We start from the raw sequence: 20,214 nt of genomic DNA on the forward strand, positions 1-20,214 counted from the left end.
AAGCTTGTGGACATCGCTGGGCTATGATGCATGTTTTTTAGTTAATATGGTAAGTCAGGCTGGCTGGTAGATGTGCATATTCATTACTCTCCAGACCTCAAGGGGTTCACCTTTTTTTATAGCTAGAAGTAGGTCAAGAATAGATAGTTTTTTTGTTAAAGAGAGCGCTGTCACATCAACTCCAAAGTTGATGGCGGTAGAGTTCTCGGATCACGTTTGTCTTTGCGTGTCTTTGAACACTTCAGACACCCCTCAGAAAGGCAGAGGCCTGTGGCATCTGATGAGGAGGTTATACAATCCTTTAGGGACTTCCTTGAAACCCAAGAAACACTTTTGGATGCAGGTTGGGTTAGGCCAGAGTGGTGGGAGGAATTCAAAAGAAGAACTCGGAAGTTCTTTAGGGAACTAGTAGTTCAAAGGAATTGGATAAAAAAGAACGTCTGCTATGTCTTGAGATGGAAATTCGATTTCCTGATTTCTGAGTGTGGAGATTGTCGAAGTCAGCAAATTGGATAAAGTCATTTCAGTTAAAGTCTAGCAAACTTGGTTGTCGCTGTCTGAAAAGATGCATATGGTACGCATCTACGTACAAGGGCACGCTATGGCGTGAAAGGGCGTACGCATCCACTACACGTGGCAGCAACAGTAATTGGTCTTTTACCATACATTCGCACAAACACGCATACTTATAAAATAGTACACATTAATGGTAGTTGTAACACATAGTCAGTTATGTCGAAATATAGTAGTATTTATATGTTATATCAGAGTTACATGCATATTAGTGAAATACACGGAACAGGTTGAAGGAATCACATCATGAGTGGTATCATAATGAACCTCGTTACATATCCTACTGTTTGGTTCACTCTGCGAGGGAATCGCAGAGTGCATACACAAGTTATGAATGATAGGGAATTATGAACTACTTAAGACTAAGGAATCCTGGCGGGAAGAGCAGAGCATACCCCCTGCAGAGATGACCCCCTCCTTTGGATTCCTTAGGATGAACCAGCCAATGATTGACAACCCCTTGGACATTCCTGAGACCTGGACCAATAGATGCAAGCTATACCATCTTCATTGTATTACTGTATTTGATTGTGTATATAAGCAGCAGCTTGTGATCCAGAGTGCAGACATCTTGTCCCCAGACTTCAGGATTGAATGACTGCACTGGATCCAGAGCGCCTGCGATAAGTAATGGCTGTATTTACTATTACTTCGCTTGAGCATATTATTCTACTTATTGCGAATAAATCTTTGTGCTTTGGAAACACAAATCGAGGTTCGACAATCATTATTGGTTAGCGACAATACGCACATAACAAGATAGTGGGGAAATCTCCTGGGTAAAATCCCAGATAAAAGAGTGCCAGAATGACCTTTATGCCTCTTTGGTTTTGGAAAGGGACTATGCTAAGTACCACTCTCCGGATCCCTACCTTAACTGTAAGAGTTCCGTTGATGCGAAGGAGGTGAGGGAACTGCGCGATGACAGAGGTGTCCTCCGGAAAGACCAATTGTGCACTCCTTCTACTCTTTTGTCTGGGAAGGTACTTATCAGAGAGAAGATGGAACGGTTTCTGAGGGGGGTGTCTGGGCTTGGTGGCCATCAGGCTTTTCTTGATCCCTTGGATTCTGAGATAATGGTGGATGAGGTCAGGAGGGCGATTAATAGTTTATCAAATAAGAAATCCCCAGACCTGGATGGTTTAACCTCCAAGTTTTATAAAGCCTTTGTGGACCTCCTGGCCCCACACCTAGTGCCGGTTTTTAACAAGAGTTTGGGTAGAGGGTTACTCCCTCCCTCCATGAGGCAGTCCGCCCTTATTTTGCTATCCAAGGGAAAAGACCCATCCAGGATTGAGAATTAGCGCCCCATCACTCTTATCAATTCAAATAGAAAGATTCTGGCAAAGGCCAGATTATGGAAGTATCAGGCCTGTTGCTTTCCACTTCTCAGCACTGTACGGTGAAGGGTCAAAGCATCTTTAATGCTGTCCTTGGTGTCTGGGAGTCCGTGGAGCGGTGCAGGGCTGAGAAGTGGGGTAAGTAATTTCTGGAGCTGGATCAATCTAAGGCGTTTGATCGTGTCAATCATGAATATCTGTGGGCACTTCTTGAGAGGTATAGTCTGCCAGTGAGGTTGGTTGATTGAGTACGTACCATTTATAGGCTGTAACAGATTCTGGATACTACTACTACTAATCTTGATTAGCGCTGGCTTACCTGAGGTGCGGAGTCTAACGATCTCCCCGGTGTTCGCCAAGAACCGCCGCAAGGCGGGGTGGGCTTCGCTGCCAGGAGTCGCAGGTCGCGGTCCTCAGGTTCGCCCCAAGATGTAGTACAGCGGAGTGGAGCGGAGGTAGCGGAGTCAGACAAGCCGGTTTGGTACACAGGAATGGAGTCAGGCAGAATCAGAAGGCAACTCGGAGTCAACAAGCCAGGTTCGGTACACGGGTCACAAGAACAGAAGAATGGTCAGCAAGCCGGGTCGGTACACAGGGATAGGAGAGCCAGGGTAGTCAAACAGGCAGAGATCAGCACACAGGAAGACACTGGAGACTGGAAGACACAGCAATCCACGAAGCACAGGAGCCAGGAACAGGTAAGTGTTGCTCTGACACCCAGCGAGTGTCAGAGTGAGGTTTTTATCCTGACAGGGATTCAAAATCCCCGCCTCTAGGTTGAGGTCATGTGACCGCCTCCGAGTTCCTTGAAACGCAAATCAACTTTGACACAGAGAGAGATAATATCATCCAAAGACGTAGGGAGTTCCTGAGATACCAGCTCATCTTTGATTTGGTCTGAAAGGCCCTGCCAGAACGTAGCTACTAGAGCCTCATCGTTCCAGCAAAGTTCAGAGGCCATAGTTCTGAAGTGGACCGCATACTGTCCCACAGACTGGTTTCCCTGGCGGAGACGTAATAAGCCGGAAGCGGCATTGGACACCCTTCCTGGCTCATCAAATATTTTCTTGAAAGTGGACAAAAAGACGCTGAAGTTATGTAGAATGGGGTCATCCCTCTCCCATAAGGGGGAAGCCCATGCTAAGGCTTGACCGGACAATAAAGAAATCACATAGGCCACTTTCGTTTTTTCGGAAGGGAAGTTCCCTGGTAAAAGCTCGAATTGTATGGAGCATTGATTTAAAAATCCTCTGCAATACTTCTCCATCAAACTTGGGTGGGTTAGGTAACCGTAACTGTGAGGAAGAAGCTGCTGCTGCCGCCTGAGGTACGGGAGCCACTGCCGGCCCAGGTGGTCCACCAGCCACTAGGGTGTTCTGGACAACATTCAACCGAGTAGATAGACTATTGAGGAATTTTAAAAGTTGCTCTTGGTTAGCTTCTTGCTTATCCATCCTCCCCACTAAATGCTCCAACAGATCTTTAGCTGCGGCATCCATGGTCAGCGGAGTGGAGCGGAGGTAGCGGAGTCAACAAGCCAGGTTCTGTACACGGGTCACAAGAACAGAAGAATGGTCAGCAAGCCGGGTCGGTACACAGGGATAGGAGAGCCAGGGTAGTCAAACAGGCAGAGATCAGCACACAGGAAGACACTGGAGACTGGAAGACACAGCAATCCACGAAGCACAGAAGCCAGGAACAGGTAAGTGTTGCTCTGACACCCAGCGAGTGTCAGAGTGAGGTTTTTATCCTGACAGGGATTCAAAATCCCCGCCTCTAGGTTGAGGTCATGTGACCGCCTCCGGGTGCGGTCATGTGGTCCTGGATGCGGAAGTGCGGCTTCCGGACGGAGCGGCGGGTAACAGGTAAGTCCGTTACATAGGCAGGACGAGAGCTTCCCTCTTGTAAATGGTTGGGTGGGTCCTACTTTTGTGGTGTCATCGGGAGTCAGACAAGATTCTCCCTTGAGCCCTCTCCTCTATGTATTTGCGATTGATCCTTTTATCAGGAGGATTGAGAACGGTGCAGTGAGGGGAGTGCAGCTGGCTGTGGATGTTCCCTTGAAGGTAACGGCCTACACTGATGATGTCACAGTCGTCTTGTCAGACATGGCCGAGACGCGTGGCATTGAAAATCTAATCTGCGACCCCCTATGGGGGTCTCCTTGTCTTCCACGCCCTCTTTTTGGGTCCCGTCATTTGCAGATACTCCCCCCGCCCTCACTAGCTGTGCATTGAGCTTACTGAGTTACTGTGCTTTATGTTTACTGTACTGTGCTGTCTCACCTTGTATTGTAATTCGTTTTTGTGCCTGTACGGCGCCACAGACACCTTATGGCGCCCTATAAATAAAAATTAATAAATAAATTTTTTTTTTTAATAATAAATAATTAATAATCTGCGAATATTCTGAGGCTTCGGGCTCAGAGATAAACCAAGAAAAGAGTGAAGTTCTCTGGTTAGGGAAGGAAGGTTGGCAGTTTGTCCTTCCGGATGCGCTTCATCAGGCCAGTCGAGAGATTAAAATCTTAGGTATTCGATTTGGATCGGGTGATTATGCCCAGCGAAATTGGGAATTGAAACAGGCAGATGCCGCCTCTAAGGTGGATAACTGGAAGCTGCCCTACAGAGAATGGATTGATTTGATCAAGGCTTACTTGATCCCAATTTTTTTGTACGTCAGTTATATATGTCTGTTGCCAGAATCATTAAGGGTCAAGGTCAGTTCCTTGTTCTTTCAGTTGTTATGGGGGAACAAGTTGAAATCCATCAAGAGGAGTGTGACCTACAAACCGAAGGATGAAGGTGGCCTGGAAATGGTAAACCCAGTGCTGTTCTTTAGTACTGCCTTCTCGGGAGTCTCTTTCTGGAGTCTCCCCCTCGGTGAGTAGCTAGCTTTTGTGTTTGGGTGTACCCCTTTCTCCTCGCATGGTTGGATGGGGGTCCCGTAAAAAATCTTCGAGTTAAGCATGGATAGCTCCTGGCCTATGTAGTTCAGGGTTTAAAGTTGACAAGGAAATGGCAGATTGAGGTGGGTGAGGCAAAAAACTCCTCTAGAAGGAGGTTGGAGAGGAGGATTTTGCGTACTCACTTTGATGTGTCCCTGTTACTAAAAGATTGCCCAGGTGATATGTGCTGGAAGGGTCTGTCTTTGGTGAATTCCAAGCGGATTACTCGAAGATTAGAGATCTCACTTGGCTTGCATTTCACGGGAGGCTCTTCGTTAAGGGGAACTTGAAGCATAGGGGTGTCGATGATCATGGTTGTCCATGAGAGGAATGTCACGGGGAGGTGGAGACAATGGACCACTTCTTGCTTGTGTCCTTTTAATAAAAAGGTTTACAAGGGAGTATCCCACACCTTAGGCCTTCCATGTCTTTCGGGGCTTAGTTAGCCTGAGTGGGTGTATGGAGCATTCAAAAGGTGTGGGGTTTTGATTTAAGCACTCGTTTTTTAGTTAGCGTAGTTGTTAGGTTTTACACATGCAGTGCACAGTGTTTTGTGTCCATTAGGGGCAAAATCCTTCCCTGTAGTGAGGTGATGGATAGTATTCTGCACAAGGTTTGGAAAATAAGGGAAATGGAGAGGGGCCGGATGGATGCTGCGAGCTGGGGTAGAATCGGGCAGGGGCTGAGACCTCCCTAAGTGGTAGCTAACATCTGGCAGTCTCTCCATTCTTGGCTATCTATTCTGTTTTATTACTATTAGATTTTGTGGAAACCCCTTTTTTTTATAGTAAGGTTTACATACATTTAAAGTTTGCTTTCATTACCTGACAATAAAGCATGTGTGGGTGGTATTATAGATTGGTGGCAGGGTTGTGGGAATGCAGAGTATTGTGCTAGGAGTTGGCATGTTTCTCTTGTGTAAGTTTTTGTTTTGTCTATTGTTTTTTTTTTAGATTTGTGAAGTGGTGTATTAGTTGTTTTGTGGTGGGATTGTAGTATAATTGGTTGTGTGAATTTTTGATCATATTGGTCCTTTTTACCCTTTGGATAATGTATATAGTCTATTTTATCTTGGACAAAGTGATATTGGATTTATTTTTGTTGCAATTTTTATTAAAAACATCAACCCTTGAAAAACTGCAGCTACTTATTCAAAATGCTCAAAATGCTATCTGTGCCCACTTTGCCACCTGATTGCATACTCAAAACAGCATTGTGCCAGGCAAAAGACAGATGTTTTATATGTAACTGACCACCCTGTGTTGATTCCCACTGTCAAATTGCTGGCCCAATGTAATGGAATAAATTATGGTACAAATATATGTTGGATAAAACAATGTTGATGTGTGTAAAATCTGTATGGTCAAATGGTTTCTTTCTGTATTCTGTGCAATGGGTTAAATTATTTTTCTATGTTATACCCCACAATGAGCCTATTCATAGGATGTTAATATAGTAACCAGTTGTCATGCTATATAGAGCGAAGAATGTAAGAGATCACATATGCCTTTTGACCTGCTTATACCTAGAATTCTATGTACAATGATACGTTTGTAAATAATATATATAACCAACTTTATCCTTATGAGGTATATTCTTTAGTATGTGAAGTGATTAGTGACGTATGTAAGAAGGGTAAGGTTACTTCTATATAACCTGTTGTCTTCAATGGAGAAGGCTACTTGTTTTTAGATTTTAAATACAAGCCATTGCATATGCAATTTGTAAGAATAAAGATAACCTTTGCTTTACAAACACTTATATATTTTTTTTAATCATTTATACTTCGTCACCCAACAGCATTTAACCATTGAAAAACTGCAGCTACTTATTCAAAATGTTCAAAATGCTATCTGTGTCCACTTTGTCACCTGATTGCATGGCGAAAACAGCGTTAGGCCAGGCAAGACAGATGTTTTATATGTAGCCTCGCATCCAGCTGAGCTCCCTCTGGCGATCTCTCCGGTAATTATCTTCTACTCGAGCCCCCCGGCTCCGGCCTAGCTGTCCTTCATCCGCTCCTCGGTCTCCATCATCTCTTGGCCTGGCTCTAACCACTCCCGGAGGGCTCCTTCTGCTTGACATTTCCTCACGACCTCATCTCCTCGGGACGGTCTCCTGATGACCTCTGCTGCCTGGACTCCCGCCTGCCATCTCCTCGAGATGCCCACTGCCTGTCTCCCACCTATCTCCTCGGGACGGTCTCCTGGTGTCCTCTGCTGCCTGGTCTCCCGGCTGCCATCTCCTCGGGACGCCCACTGCCTGTCTCCCGTCTGTCATCTCCTCGGGTCGGTCTCCTGGTGTCCCCTGCTGCCTGTCTCCCGCCTGCCTTCTACTCGGGACATCTGCTGGCTGGTCTCCCGCTGCCTGATCTCCCTCTTCTGGTTTCCCGCAGACTGGACTATCGCCGCCTGGTCTGCTTTCCTGGACATCTGCTGCCAAATCCCACCTGGACCCTGGGCCTGCCCTGCGACCCTCAGGAACTCCTATCTCACTTGTTCCTGATCCGAACCTGTTCCTGGGACTGTCTCCGTGACCTACCGTAACTCCACACCTGTTCCTGAACTTTGGTCCCTCCGGCCTGCTCCCGCGACTACCTGTGGACTACCCTGATCTCTGGACTCCCCTGTTCCTCCTGGTATAGACTCTCTGCGGCCATCCATTACATTTACTACCTTGTGTTTTTCATTTTAAAATTTACCTTAAAAACTTTTAACTTTTTTTTCTTCAATTTAATTTTATAATATTGTAGTGTATTTCACCTTATTTTTTATTTTAAAATTTACTTTAAGTTCTTTTAACTTATTTTACTTCAATTTAATTTTATCTTATTGTAGTATATTTTACCTTATTTGGAGTTGCACTTTAATTAATTTATCTCCATTTTATTTTGTCTTTAGTGAGAGGAAGATCTTAGTGTATTTTACCTTAATTGTATTTGAACTTTAATTGATTTATCTCCATTTTATTTTATCTTTAGTGAGAGGGAGATCTTTAGTGTATTTTACCTTAATTGTATTTGCACTTTAATTGATTTATCTCCATTTTATTTTATCTTTATGGCACTTTAAATTGTGTTTGCCACTGCCTTTTGTTCCTGCTCCACTTCATTGTTCTCTGCAGTCCTTCCTTTGTTCTTGTCTTACTCTGCTTTGTCAGCCCATATCTAACTCGACCACTCTGGCCCCCGTTGCTGCCCTCACATTGGCGCTAATTGCCCTTAGCCTCTTCTTGCCCCTTCTCTCATTCCCAGTCCCCCTGTCTCCCACCATGCCGCCCCGCTCCTTTCCTAAACCCATCCTCTCCCCTAGCCCCTTTCTCTCGCCCAACTCTCACTGCCCCACCCCTCACCCTCCCCCTCGCTCCATCAACCCTGATAATCTCATCCGCATTTCTCCCCTCTTCCCTCCCTCCCTCTTGTGCCCTTTGGAACTCCAGGTCCATCCGCAACAAACTTTTCTCCATCCATGACCTCTTCATCTCCAACTCTCTTAATCTTCTTGCCATCACTGAAACCTGGCTTACTTCTTCTGATACTGTTTCACCCGCCGCTCTCTCCTACAGTGGCCTCTCCTTCACCTACTCCACCAGACCAGACGAGCGTCCAGGAGGCGGAGTGGGCCTCCTCCTATCCCCTAACTGCACTTTTCGTGTCATTCCTACTGTACCTTTCCTCTCCTTCTCCTCCTTTGAAGTACACTCCATCCGTCTCTTCTCCCCCATCCACCTCACTGTCTCCGTCATCTACCGTCCCCTAGGCCCCTCCTCCCTTTTCCTTGACAACTTCGCTGCCTGGCTCCCCCACTACCTTTCCTCTGACCTTACCTCCATCATACTTGGTGACTTTAATATCCCTATTGACAACTGTTCTGACCCCACCACCATTAAACTTCTCGCCCTTTCCACCTCCCTAGGCCTTACTCAGTGGACGTCTTCCCCTACCCACTGTCTTGGTCACTCCCTTGACCTTGTCTTCTCTCATCTCTGTGATCTCTCTGACTTCTCCAACTCTCCCTTCCCACTATCTGACCACCACCTCCTCTCCTTCACTCTGTCCTCCTCCCCTGCCTCGCCCAAAGCCCCCCTCACTAGACGTAATCTGGATGCTATTGACCCCTCCTCCTTTTCCTCCTCTCTCAAAACTTTCCTTTCACCCCTTCCCTCCCTGACCTGTCCCGACCAGGCCTTGTCTCTCTACAATCACTCCCTCACCACTGCCCTGGACGCTGTTGCCCTGACCTCTTCTATCCGCCGACGGCGCATTATTCCCCAACCCTGGCACTCTAAACTCAACCGCTTCCTCCAAAGATGCTCTCGCACTGCTGAACGCCTCTGGAGGAAATCTCGCTCCCTGGCTGACTTCCTCCACTTTAAATTCATACGCTCTTCTTTCTCCTCTGCCCTCTCCCTCGCTAAACAATCCTTCTTTAAGCCCCTTATTTCTTCTGTCTTCCAATCCCCGCCGCCTCTTTGCCACCTTCAGCTCCCTTCTCTCCCCCGCCACCCCCTCTGTCCCGCCTTCCATCTCCGCTTCTGACTTCGCCACTTTCTTCTCTTCCAAGATTGAGGCCATCAGACTGAACATCTCCTCCTCCTCTTCTCCGGCCACTCTCATCGCTTCACCTCCCCACATCAACCAACTCTGGTGCTCCTTCAGCCCTACAACCGGTGAAGTTCGCTCCCTTATTCTTTCCTCTCCACCCTCTACCTGCCCTCTCGATCCCATCCCCTCCCACCTCCTTCGCTCTCTCTCTCCAACGGTCTGTTCTTACCTAGCACACCTTTTCAACCTATCATTCTCCTCTGGTGTAGTACCCTCCTCTTTTAAACATGCTCTTATCTCTCCTATCCTCAAAAAACCTAATCTTGACCCCACCTCTCTTGCTAATTATCGCCCTATCTCTCTTCTCCCCTATGCCTCCAAATTACTTGAGCAGATTGTCTGCAGCCGCCTAACCAGGCACCTCGCGGACAATTCCCTCCTCTGCCTCCCCTCTCTGCCTTGCCTTACACTGGCTCCCCTTCCCCTACAGAATCCTTTTCAAACTCCTCACCACCACTCACAAGGCTCTCTCCCACTCTACTGCCCCTTATATCTCTAACCTACTCTCCATTCACAATCCTGCCCGCTCCCTGCACTCGGCCAACGACAGCCGCCTCTCCTCCACTCTTATCACCTCTTCCCACTCCAGAATCCAAGACTTTTCCCGTGCAGCCCCCTTCTCTGGAACGACCTCCCTCGTTCCATCTGTCTCTCTCCTACTCTGTGCTCCTTCAAACGTGCACTCAAAACTTACCTCTTCCTCAAAGCCTACCAACCCTCTACTTAACCCCCATTTCCTCCCTTTTGCTCGTCCTCCCTTCTGTGCCTGATTTGTTTACCCTCCCTTAGGATGTAAGCTCGTATTAGCAGGGCCCCCTCCCCTCCTGTCTCCATACCTGTTCTTCCGCTCCGTCTTTACTGCATATGACTGGCCGGAGTTTCTGAAGTATTGGTACTTTTTGTTCATTGTTCTGTATGGTTTCACCCTGTATAGTCTACTGTTAGTACTGTGTGTGGCGCTGCGGATACCTTGTGGCGCCTAACAAATAAATGATAATAATAATTATAATAATAATAATATGTAACTGACCACCCTGTGTTGATTCCCACTGTCAAATTGCTGGCCCAACAGCATTTAACCATTGAAAAACTGCAGCTACTTATTCAAAGTGCTCAAAATGCTATCTGAGCCCACTTTGCCACCTGATTGCATGGCGAAAAATAGCGTTAGGCCAGGCAAAAGACAGATGTTTTATATGTAACTGACCACCCTGTGTTGATTCCCACTGTCAAATTGCTGGCCCAACAGCATTTAACCCTTGAAAAACTGCAGCTACTTATTCAAAATGATAAAATATGGTGACTTTGCCCCCTGATTTCATGCCTGTAATCTTGTTGGGTCAGGTGAAATATTAATGCATTTCGTATAAGGGACCCCCTGTAGTGTTAATTGGATGTGAAATCTGTGATCCAAATTGCTTTAATCCTTTAAAAATAAGCTTTTCTGAATAAGAAGCTGGAGCATGAATAAGAAGCTGGCCGAATAAGAAGCTAACTTCAGCCTCATACCCTTTCAACAAGAACAATAATGGGGAAAAAGATGAGCGCATTTAAAGAATGGTAGGAAATAAATTATATGTATGTATAAATAAACTAGAATAACAGTACTAAACAGTGAAAGATAAAATACAGTTTAGCGTAAATAAAAGTATTTCCATTTCACTTGGTGCAAGCAAGCCTTCTCCTGGAGGACTAAAGTGGAGACCAGCAAGAGGCGTTGCGACAAGACTCAAGGTTCCGTTATGGTGTTCAGTTTCCTTAAACTCTGCATTCACCGTAATCCGACACACTTCGGAAGACGTTAATAATCCCTGTATTCCATAGTTCCGTTTTAGTCATTAGCAACAGTATACAATATAGCAGATCCTAGCATACACCAATAAACTGATAGCGCTGGCAAATAAATCAATCACCAGACTCCGATTCACGGTTACAACGGAAGTCCTACAACAAAAAGGAAGTACACAAATTGTCACATGAGCGGAAGTCTTAAATATGTGTGTCACATGATTTCTGCTACGATTTCAGTTCATCTTATATCTGCCGATATGGAATTTTGCACTGCTAATTGGTATCCTATGGGTGACGTTTACTACCGGTTAGTATCGCCAAACTTGTAATAAATAAACTTTTCCGCTAATAGGATTGTTTTTTTTTTTATGTTTAAAGATTTGTAAATGTTTAGGGTCATTTTAAGTAGCCAACACATTTGTCTTCTAAGAACGTGTATGTTTATCACAGTATAGCTGTCTATGTAAAAATAGGTTTTGAAAAACAGTAAAATGAAAGAATTGCTTGCTGCAAACGTCCTTGTTGGTAGGTATGATAATTAAATGAATGTTCTTCCCTATGGGGGCATACATTTTGTTATGAAGGAAAATATAATTGTCCCTATAGAGAGCAATTCGATCATCCATGAATAGCAATTTTTCTATGGGAATATTCCTCTTGTTATGTGTGATTTTCTTTTTTACAGGGTTTCAAGTGAATTTATTGCACAGTTTAATGAAATGCTACGCTCTGCACAGATTGTGTGTACAGTCTTTTATTTGTTGAAATATTGGAAGGAATTACACACAGTGTTTTCACCAGCACCTATTTCCTTGTTGTTTCACCCAGCTGGTTTTACTTGCCATTCGGTTCTTGGAGCCCAACAGAGTCCTATTATAATAGAATAAAACATTATAAAAGGCACTATAGGAGCACTACAGCCAGCAGTGTTTGTTAGTCCATGGACCACCAGTCTGACCAGTCCTGGCAGGTGTGGGCAATAATCTTCAACATTTTTTATTATTATTGCAAAGTATTACAACTGCCCCCACCCGCCTGCTTCTTAATGCCACCCAACTTGCAAATTTTCTTTGGAGAACACTGACATGGCCGTTCACCAATGTCCACAAAGTTTCATGCATGTTCTGAAAGTCCTGAGCAGATTCTGATTGGGGTTAATTGTCTTTTATGAACCATACATGCTGGTGCTGTTTAGATTAAAAAAAAAACAGGCATAGAAAGTCCTTATTTGCCATAAAAATTGTAGGTGTATGGGCCCTTTAATAGGGTTGGTGATGGGATGATAAAAGCTGGGAAGCTGGCTCCACATTGTGGTCACAGGGCACCCTCATCCATATGCAGTCTTGCCCAGTTTCCTCTTACATATGAGGAATGACATAAATTCAGCCCCCTCCATTAAAGAGACACTATAAACTTAGTGGTAAAAGTTCTATTATTTAAGTTTAATTTTTCATGTATTTCATTTTTTTATTTCTGGGGGGGGGGTAGTGTAGGCAGGTTCTCCTTCACTTTGGCCTTCTTTAGGTATTGGCGCATAAGGGCAATAATGTGTTGTTGTTCTTTTGCTTTTCTGTACCTGCTGCAGCTGTCACAGTGTTACATGCATATTTAGCTTCATGTAACACTGTATCTTGTTTTTACCTTTCTCGCTGCAGCTGTGACACTAAGGGGCGTATTTAATTGTTTGCCGTGACCGCCGAAAAACAAGCGCTCGAAAAATATTACCATTTATACGGTAATATTGCGCGTAATTACCGTTCATACGGTAATTTACTCGCTCAATTTCAGCTCGCTGCTCATTGAGCGAGTAATTACTGTATAAACTGTAATAGTTTTAATGCGCTCGTTTTTCGGTGGTCACAGCAAACAATTGAATATGCCCCTAATAACCCTAATGGCCACCAGCAACTGCCACCACTGGATTGTTCACAGTTGGCTGCTTGATTCTGCAGAAGTTGATACAGGAAGGTAAAATTGGCAACCAGTGACTATTCACAAGATCCAGCATGCTGAGACTTGTCGTTCCAAAATAGCATGAGAGCCACATTTTACATACCTGTTTAACACAATAATACTTATGCAATTGGTGGCTTTCAGACTTTTGTGATGCTGAGACATGTAGTTCCACAATTGCTTGTGTTATATACAATGCTTCCTATTTTTATTTGTATCTATAGGATTTTATTTAAGCATAAATAATGTTGGACTATTTTGGATCAATAGTAGAAGACCGTAAGATAGATAGATATATATATTTTTTTTGATCAATTAATATACAATACATGGCCAAAAGTATGTGGACATTCCTTTTCAGCCACAGCCATTGCTACCAGTTAATTAAAATAAAGTATACAGCCGTGTAATCTCCATAGTCAAACATTAGAATGTGTTAAAGTGTCATTGTCATATAATAAAGCAAAAATATTTTACAAGTCTTCTGAAGTATATATGAAATCTTTTATTGCGTTCACATCAGATGTGGACACCTCTCAAGCAGAGAGAAGTGTCTTACAGCGATAAATACAAGTTTTTATAGCTTTTCACAACATCTGTTATACAGTTTTAATTATCTTTACTCTTATTTACAGTTTTCTAATATGGTAAAAGAAATAGTTTCTAATTAACATGGCTACCTTCAGATGACAACACACATCTACATGACATCTTATATCTCCCTTCACCTTCTTTTGCTTGACCTGTTCTCATGATCTTTCTTAAGTATAAACAAAAACAAGATTGTCCTTCTGTCACTAAGAAAACATCTGTTTAGACCATGTCAACTTTTGACCCCTTCCTTCTGACCAGAATAGAATTGGACACACTTGTTTAGCTTTGTAAAATATAAGTATATTGTATTTCTTAATTGATACAATATTAACTATAAATAGTCAATATTGTATCAATCAAGTTGGCTTCCACAACACATAGGATGCCACCTTTTCAACAAGTCAATTCTTCACATTCCTGAGCTAGCAAACTGTAAGTGCTAATTGTAATTGGAAACAGCCGCAAAGCTGTAGGTCACAGAAAGGGACCACCGAGTGCTAAAGCATATAGCGCGTAAAAATTGTCTTCCCTTGGTTGCAACACTCACTGCCAAGTTTTAAACCGCCTCTGGAAGTAACGTCGGCACAAAAACTGTTCATCAGGAACTTCATGGACTGGTTTCCATGGCTGAGGAGCCGCACACAAGCTGCAGATCACCATGCACAATGGCAAATGACATCTGGAGTGGTGTAAAGCATAGTGCCATTGAACTCTGAAGCAGTGGAAACTCATTCTTTGGAGTGACGAATCACACCTCACAATCTGGCAGACTGACAGATTATTCTGGGATGCCAAGAGAATGCTTTCTACCTGACTACCTGATGCCAATTGGAAAATTTGATGTAGGAGGAATATAATTGTCTGGGGCTATTTTTCATGATTTGTTCTTGGCCCCCTAGTTCAAATGAAGGGAAATACCAATGCTACATTACACAATAACATTGTAGAGAACTGTGTGCTCCTACATTTGTGGCAACAGTTGGGGGAAGGCCCCTTCTTGTTGCCCCCGTGTTTTTGAGTGAGATGTTCAACAAGCACATATTGATGTGATGTTCAGATGTCCACATACTTTGCCTATGTAGTGTATATTTATGTAGCAGGAATAAGTGTGTTTATATCTTAATTTTTAGATATATTTGATAAGTCTTCTAGACCTATCCATAATTCAGGGGCCACAAGGGTGGCTAAATTGAATCCTATTCATTAATTGCCCAAAACCCACTGACATGGGGAAAGTTTTTCTGCACAGGTGTGTTAATTCCTCCCTGTTATAATGCTAAATTATTATTATTATTATTATTATTATTATTATTATTATTAATTTTCATTTATAGGGTGCCACTTGGTATCCGTAGCGCCGTACAGGGACAGACAGAAACACGATACAGGGTGAGACAGCACGGTACAGTTGACAAAAAGCACAATAACTCAGAAGCTCAATGAACAGCTAGATGAGAGGTGAGAGCCCCCAGCGGGGTAGAGAGAGGGGTAGAAGGGCAGGAGGACCTCACGGAAGAGACAAGGAGCTGGAGAGCAGAGTTAAGGTGGTGGAGAACAGAAGGAGAGGAGGCCCTGCTCGAAGGAGCGTACAATCTAAGGGGAGGGTAGGATGGACAGAGGAAATGGGGAGAACGGAGGCAGAGACGGAGAGGGGGGAGAGGAGAATGAAAAGGAGGGAGGTAAGAGGGGGACAGGAGGGAGGGCAGGAGTGGGAGGGGGGTAGGGGGAGACTGGGAGGAGGTCAATTAGGTGGGGGACTGGAGGGCTTTAAGGAAGAGGTGGGTTTTTAAGGCCCGTTTAAAGCTAGACAAGTTAGGGAAAGTTCTGATGGAGCAGGGGAACTGGTTCCAGTGGAGGGGGGCAGTGTGGGAGAAGTCATGGATGCGAGCATGGGAGGAGGTAACCAGGGGGGAAGAGAGGCGGCGGTCATTAGACGAACGCAGAGGGCAGGATGAAGCGTGAATGGAGATTAGGTTGGAGATGTAGGGAACAGTGGAGTTGGAGAGGGCCTTGAAAGTAAGAGTGAGGAGCTTGAACACGATTCTGTAGGGGGTGGGGAGCCAGTGGAGGGATTGGTAGGGGGGGAGAAAGAAGAGGAGCGACGAGAAAGGAAAATGAGCCGAGTGGCAGCATTGAGTACGGAGCTAAGGGGAGCGAGATGAGAGCGGGGGAGGCCAGTAAGGAGGAGGTTATAGTAGTCCCAGCGGGAGATAATAAGAGAGTGGACAAGTGCTTTAGTGGCATCTTGGGAAAGAAAGGGGCAAATGCGTGCGATGTTGCGCAGCTGGATGCGGCAGGATTTAGCGAGAGAGAGAATATGAGGGGCAAAGGAGAGAGAGAGGAGTCCAGGGTGACGCCGAGGCAGCGAAGTTGAGGAACAGGGCAAATAGAGGAGTTGAGAACGGTGATAGAAAGGTCGGAAGGGGAGGGGAAATGAGCGGGGGGAAAGACAATAAGTTCGGTTTTAGCGAGATTAAGTTTGAGGAATCTAGAGGACATCCAGGAGGAGATGGCGGAGAGTCAGGCGGACACCCTGGAGAAGAGGGAGGGAGAGAGATTGGGAGAAGAAAGGTAGAGTTGGGTGTCATCCGCATAAAGATGGTACTCGAGACCAAAGGAGCTGATGAGTTCACCCAGGGAAGAGGTGTAAAGAGAGAACAGTAGGGGTCCGAGAATAGAGCCTTGGGGGACCCCTACTGGAAGGGAGAGGGGGGGGAGATAGATCCAGAGGTGGAGAAGGTACGGTCAGCAAGGTAAGAGGTGAACCAGGACAGGGCGGAGCCGGAGAGGCCAAAGGATTGAAGGGTGTGGAGCAAGAGTGGGTGGTCAACGGTGTCTAAATGTTAAGAATAGTCATGCACACCCGTTACATACATTTTAATTAAACAAAATAAGCACACTCCTCACCCCTTCAGTAAAAAATATTAAGTAAAAAACCAAAAAATTTGTCTGTTTTTTAATTCAACATAGTTCAGTACAGACAGTGTCAATGTCTGTGAAATAGTTGTTACTTTATTGTTATTAGCTGTTGGCCCCTGTTAGATCAAGCATAGCTGTGCCGAAACGCACACTGTAACCATCCTGTTCTCGTTTCTCACATAATGTGGATTATAGCAAGTACTTTTTATCGTCCTTGCTTTTGTTCCCCAGCTCACCAGACTACAACTGCATTGTCTACTTACATGTGGCTAAGGGGACTCTATAGCTCAGTGTAAATAAGTATATTGTATATTGATGACGTGGCAGTGAGGTTGTTATTCATTGTCTTTAAAGTAAAGCCAAGGGGGGGCGGGGGGGAGGTTTTGTTCATTCTGGGATTTCATTCATGGAAGGTGCAAGATATGGTTTTGAGTTGTCGTTCTCTACTAGAGTCTACATATGCAGCTGAGAGAGATCCATGGGTCGTCAAGTCAGGACATTCGGGTGACAGTAGCTCCTTAATCTAGTGCGGTAAGGGAGAGATGATGTGGTAAACCTGCCTGGCATTTATTTACTGTGTGTACATAATAATCTAGTGATTGGTTTTATTACAATAAATGTATTGTTGTACTTTCTAACTGCATTTGCCTGAGTGACTATGCGAATCCTAGAAGGTACTGGGTAAACTTCCCTGGCATAGTGAGGCACCCGTGGGTGGCCAGCCAGCGTGATGTGGGTAGCATTGGGCCAGAAAACACGGTATCTTCACAGTAGCAATAATATAAAGTAAAACCGGGTAGTCATATTCTAATTATTATACTACAACCATCAGGTGAGACCTGTTTTCCAGAAAACATGAGTTAGTGGTGGCTATAAATATCACATGTTAATATGTGTACATTGAGTAAGTATATCAATAAATATCTGTGTGTATAATATATATAATTATACACACACACATACACACACTATATGGACAAAAGTATTCAGACGCTTGACCATTACCCCGGCAGGGACTGTAATGACATTGTATTCAAAAACACATGCTTTAATATGGAGTTGGTCCCCCTTTTGCAGCGATAACAGCTTCCACCCTTCTTGGAAGGTTTTCCATAAGATGTTGGAGTGTTTTTGTGTGGTAATTTGTGCACATTCATTCTGTAGAGCATTTATGAGATCAGGCACTGATGTTGGGCGAGAAGACCTGGCTTGCAATCTCTGTTCTAGTTCATCCCAAAGATGTTCGATGGGGTTGAGGTCAGGGCTCTGTGTGGGCCAGTCAAGTTCTTCCACACCGAACTCATCAAATCATGTCTTTGTAGTCCTTGTGATTTGTCACTCCACAGAACACTTTTCCACTACTCCACAGTCCAGTGTCAGTGTGCTTTACACCACTCCATCCGACGCTTGGCATTGGTCTTGGTGATGTGAGGCTTGCATGCATCTGCTCGACCATGGACATCCATTCCATTAAGCCCCTGCAGTACAGTTTTTGTGCTTACATTAATGCTAGTGGAAGTTCGAAATCCTTCAGCTATTGGAATCAGCAGAGCGTTGGCAACTTTTACGCACCATGCGCCTTAGCAGTGATTGACAATGCTATGTGATTTTACATGGTCTTACGCTTCGTTGCTGAGTTGCTGTTGTTACTAAACACTTCCACTTACTAATAATTTCACTTACGGTTGACTGAAATTTCCAGCAAGGATGAAATTTCATGAACCGTCTTATTGCAAAGTTGGCATCCTATCGCATTGCCACGCTTGAAGTCACTGACCTCTTCAAAACGACCCATTTTTTATAACAAATGTTTGCAAATGGAGACTGCAGAGCTGGGTGCTTGATTTTATACACCTCTGGCAACTGCTCTGATTGAAACCTAAATTCAATAATTAACAGGTGTGGCAAAATACTTTTGTCCATATAGTGTATATTCGTAACTATTTTATGTTGTATTGTTGTTTTTTTATGTTTTAGGTTATTAGAGCAGGCAAAAATGTGTTTGAGACTTGCTGAAAGCTGAATATCCTACATATGCCACCCTGAGATGGAACAATTGGCTCTTTCAGAACAGAATTTAAATTTTTTTTGCTCTCCTAGACCCCTTCTTTCTCATGTTCCTATCTTTTTAGCCTTATAGCTCTCCATAGTCCAAGTCCCTACATTATCCAGCCTTTAAAAATGAAGTAAATGAAAATAAATCTGCTTAATTCAATGTTAATAGGTAAATAGTAATTTTTGTAAATGTATAATGTATTTAAAAGTGACAGACTTGACATGGGTCTACAGTATGTGCTTTTTTCACAAATTTGGGCCTGGGCTCTTATGTATTCATTGGTGCAAGGTACCAGAAATTGGGTACAATTATAGTTAGTAAAGTGTTCTAAGTTTAGTTAAATTGTGAAACCTTTTTTTTTTTTTTTTTTACCTCTGATAGGCCATGTATCTGTGCAAACAACATTGTGTTTATTTTTGCCATTTTGCTATGTATGATCTTCCAATGAAAAATTTGGGGTCAGATGTCCTCTAGTGCATTTACACCTTCTAAATAATTGTAGTCATATCTCCAAGCATGATGGATACAATTTGATAAACACTGTGAGAAATAATTAGAAATTAAAATGTTTTTGTATCTTTTTGTTAAAATTAAATCCATTTTAAAATCTATCCCACATATTTAAGAATATAAGCATTTGTATTTTTTTTATTTCTAATTGTTATTGTTTATTTGCAGTAAATTTGATCTATACCAAATGGAATGGAACATCAAAGAAGAATTTAAAGATTGTCTTGTAGCAGTTGGTCCATATGGAGGAGCAATAGGTATAGTATATACTTTTAACATTTTATTAGGCAATCTATTATTAAAATAAAGTTACAAAATATTTTATAGAAGATTAAAGTAGTATTCCAGTTACGAATAATTATTGTTAATCCCCCTGACCATTTATTACCCTATCTGTAATGTTTTTGTTTTTTTTATTTATACTTAACCTTACTTGACAACTTTTTACACCTCTCCTTTGGGAGATTTATTGATATATATGTATAAAATCAATAAATATCTGGTGTGTGTGTATATACAGATATTTATTGATATATTTACTTATTGTACACATAATGAATACAATGTAATTTACAGTCCCTGTTGGTGTAATGGTCAAGCGTCCGAATACCTTTTACTTTTGTCTATAGTGTGTGTGTGTGTGTGTGTGTGTGTGTATGTGTGTGTGTATGTATATATATATATATATATATATATATATATATATATATATATATATATATATATATATATATATATATATATATTCCCACCAAATTTCTAAGCTACACAGGCGCTTATAAATGTGCAACCACAAATTGATAGTGACAAAAAAATTGTATACTCAGTACATGAGATGGCAGCTCCCAATACAATCGACACCTATCTGCAGGTATCAGCCTAATAAAATACAAAAAGAGAGAAAGAGGCGCCAACATAGTGCATTAAA

At 43.3% G+C, this 20,214-nt stretch overlaps 1 protein-coding gene across 4 annotated transcripts in view; it reads left to right on the forward strand.

Annotated features, from left to right (window-relative positions):
- The first annotated feature begins 11,448 nt into the window (after positions 1-11,448).
- VPS16 (VPS16 core subunit of CORVET and HOPS complexes) overlaps positions 11,449-20,214 on the forward strand; it is a 521,592-nt gene continuing 512,826 nt past the window's right edge. For 2 of the 4 annotated variants that reach the window (XR_012678248.1, XM_075179981.1), the window contains exons 1-2: positions 11,449-11,561; positions 19,455-19,543. Coding sequence is in view for 3 of the 4 variants with exons in the window: in XM_075179981.1 (XP_075036082.1) it covers positions 11,470-11,561; positions 19,455-19,543 (181 nt within the window). In the remaining variant the exon portion in view is untranslated. The remainder of the gene's footprint in view (positions 11,562-19,454; positions 19,544-20,214) is intronic. The other 2 variants (XM_075179978.1, XM_075179979.1) reach the window with 1 other exon arrangement.

This window comes from Mixophyes fleayi, chromosome 7 (assembly GCF_038048845.1).
Source record: "Mixophyes fleayi isolate aMixFle1 chromosome 7, aMixFle1.hap1, whole genome shotgun sequence".
Classification (NCBI taxonomy): domain Eukaryota; kingdom Metazoa; phylum Chordata; class Amphibia; order Anura; family Limnodynastidae; genus Mixophyes; species Mixophyes fleayi.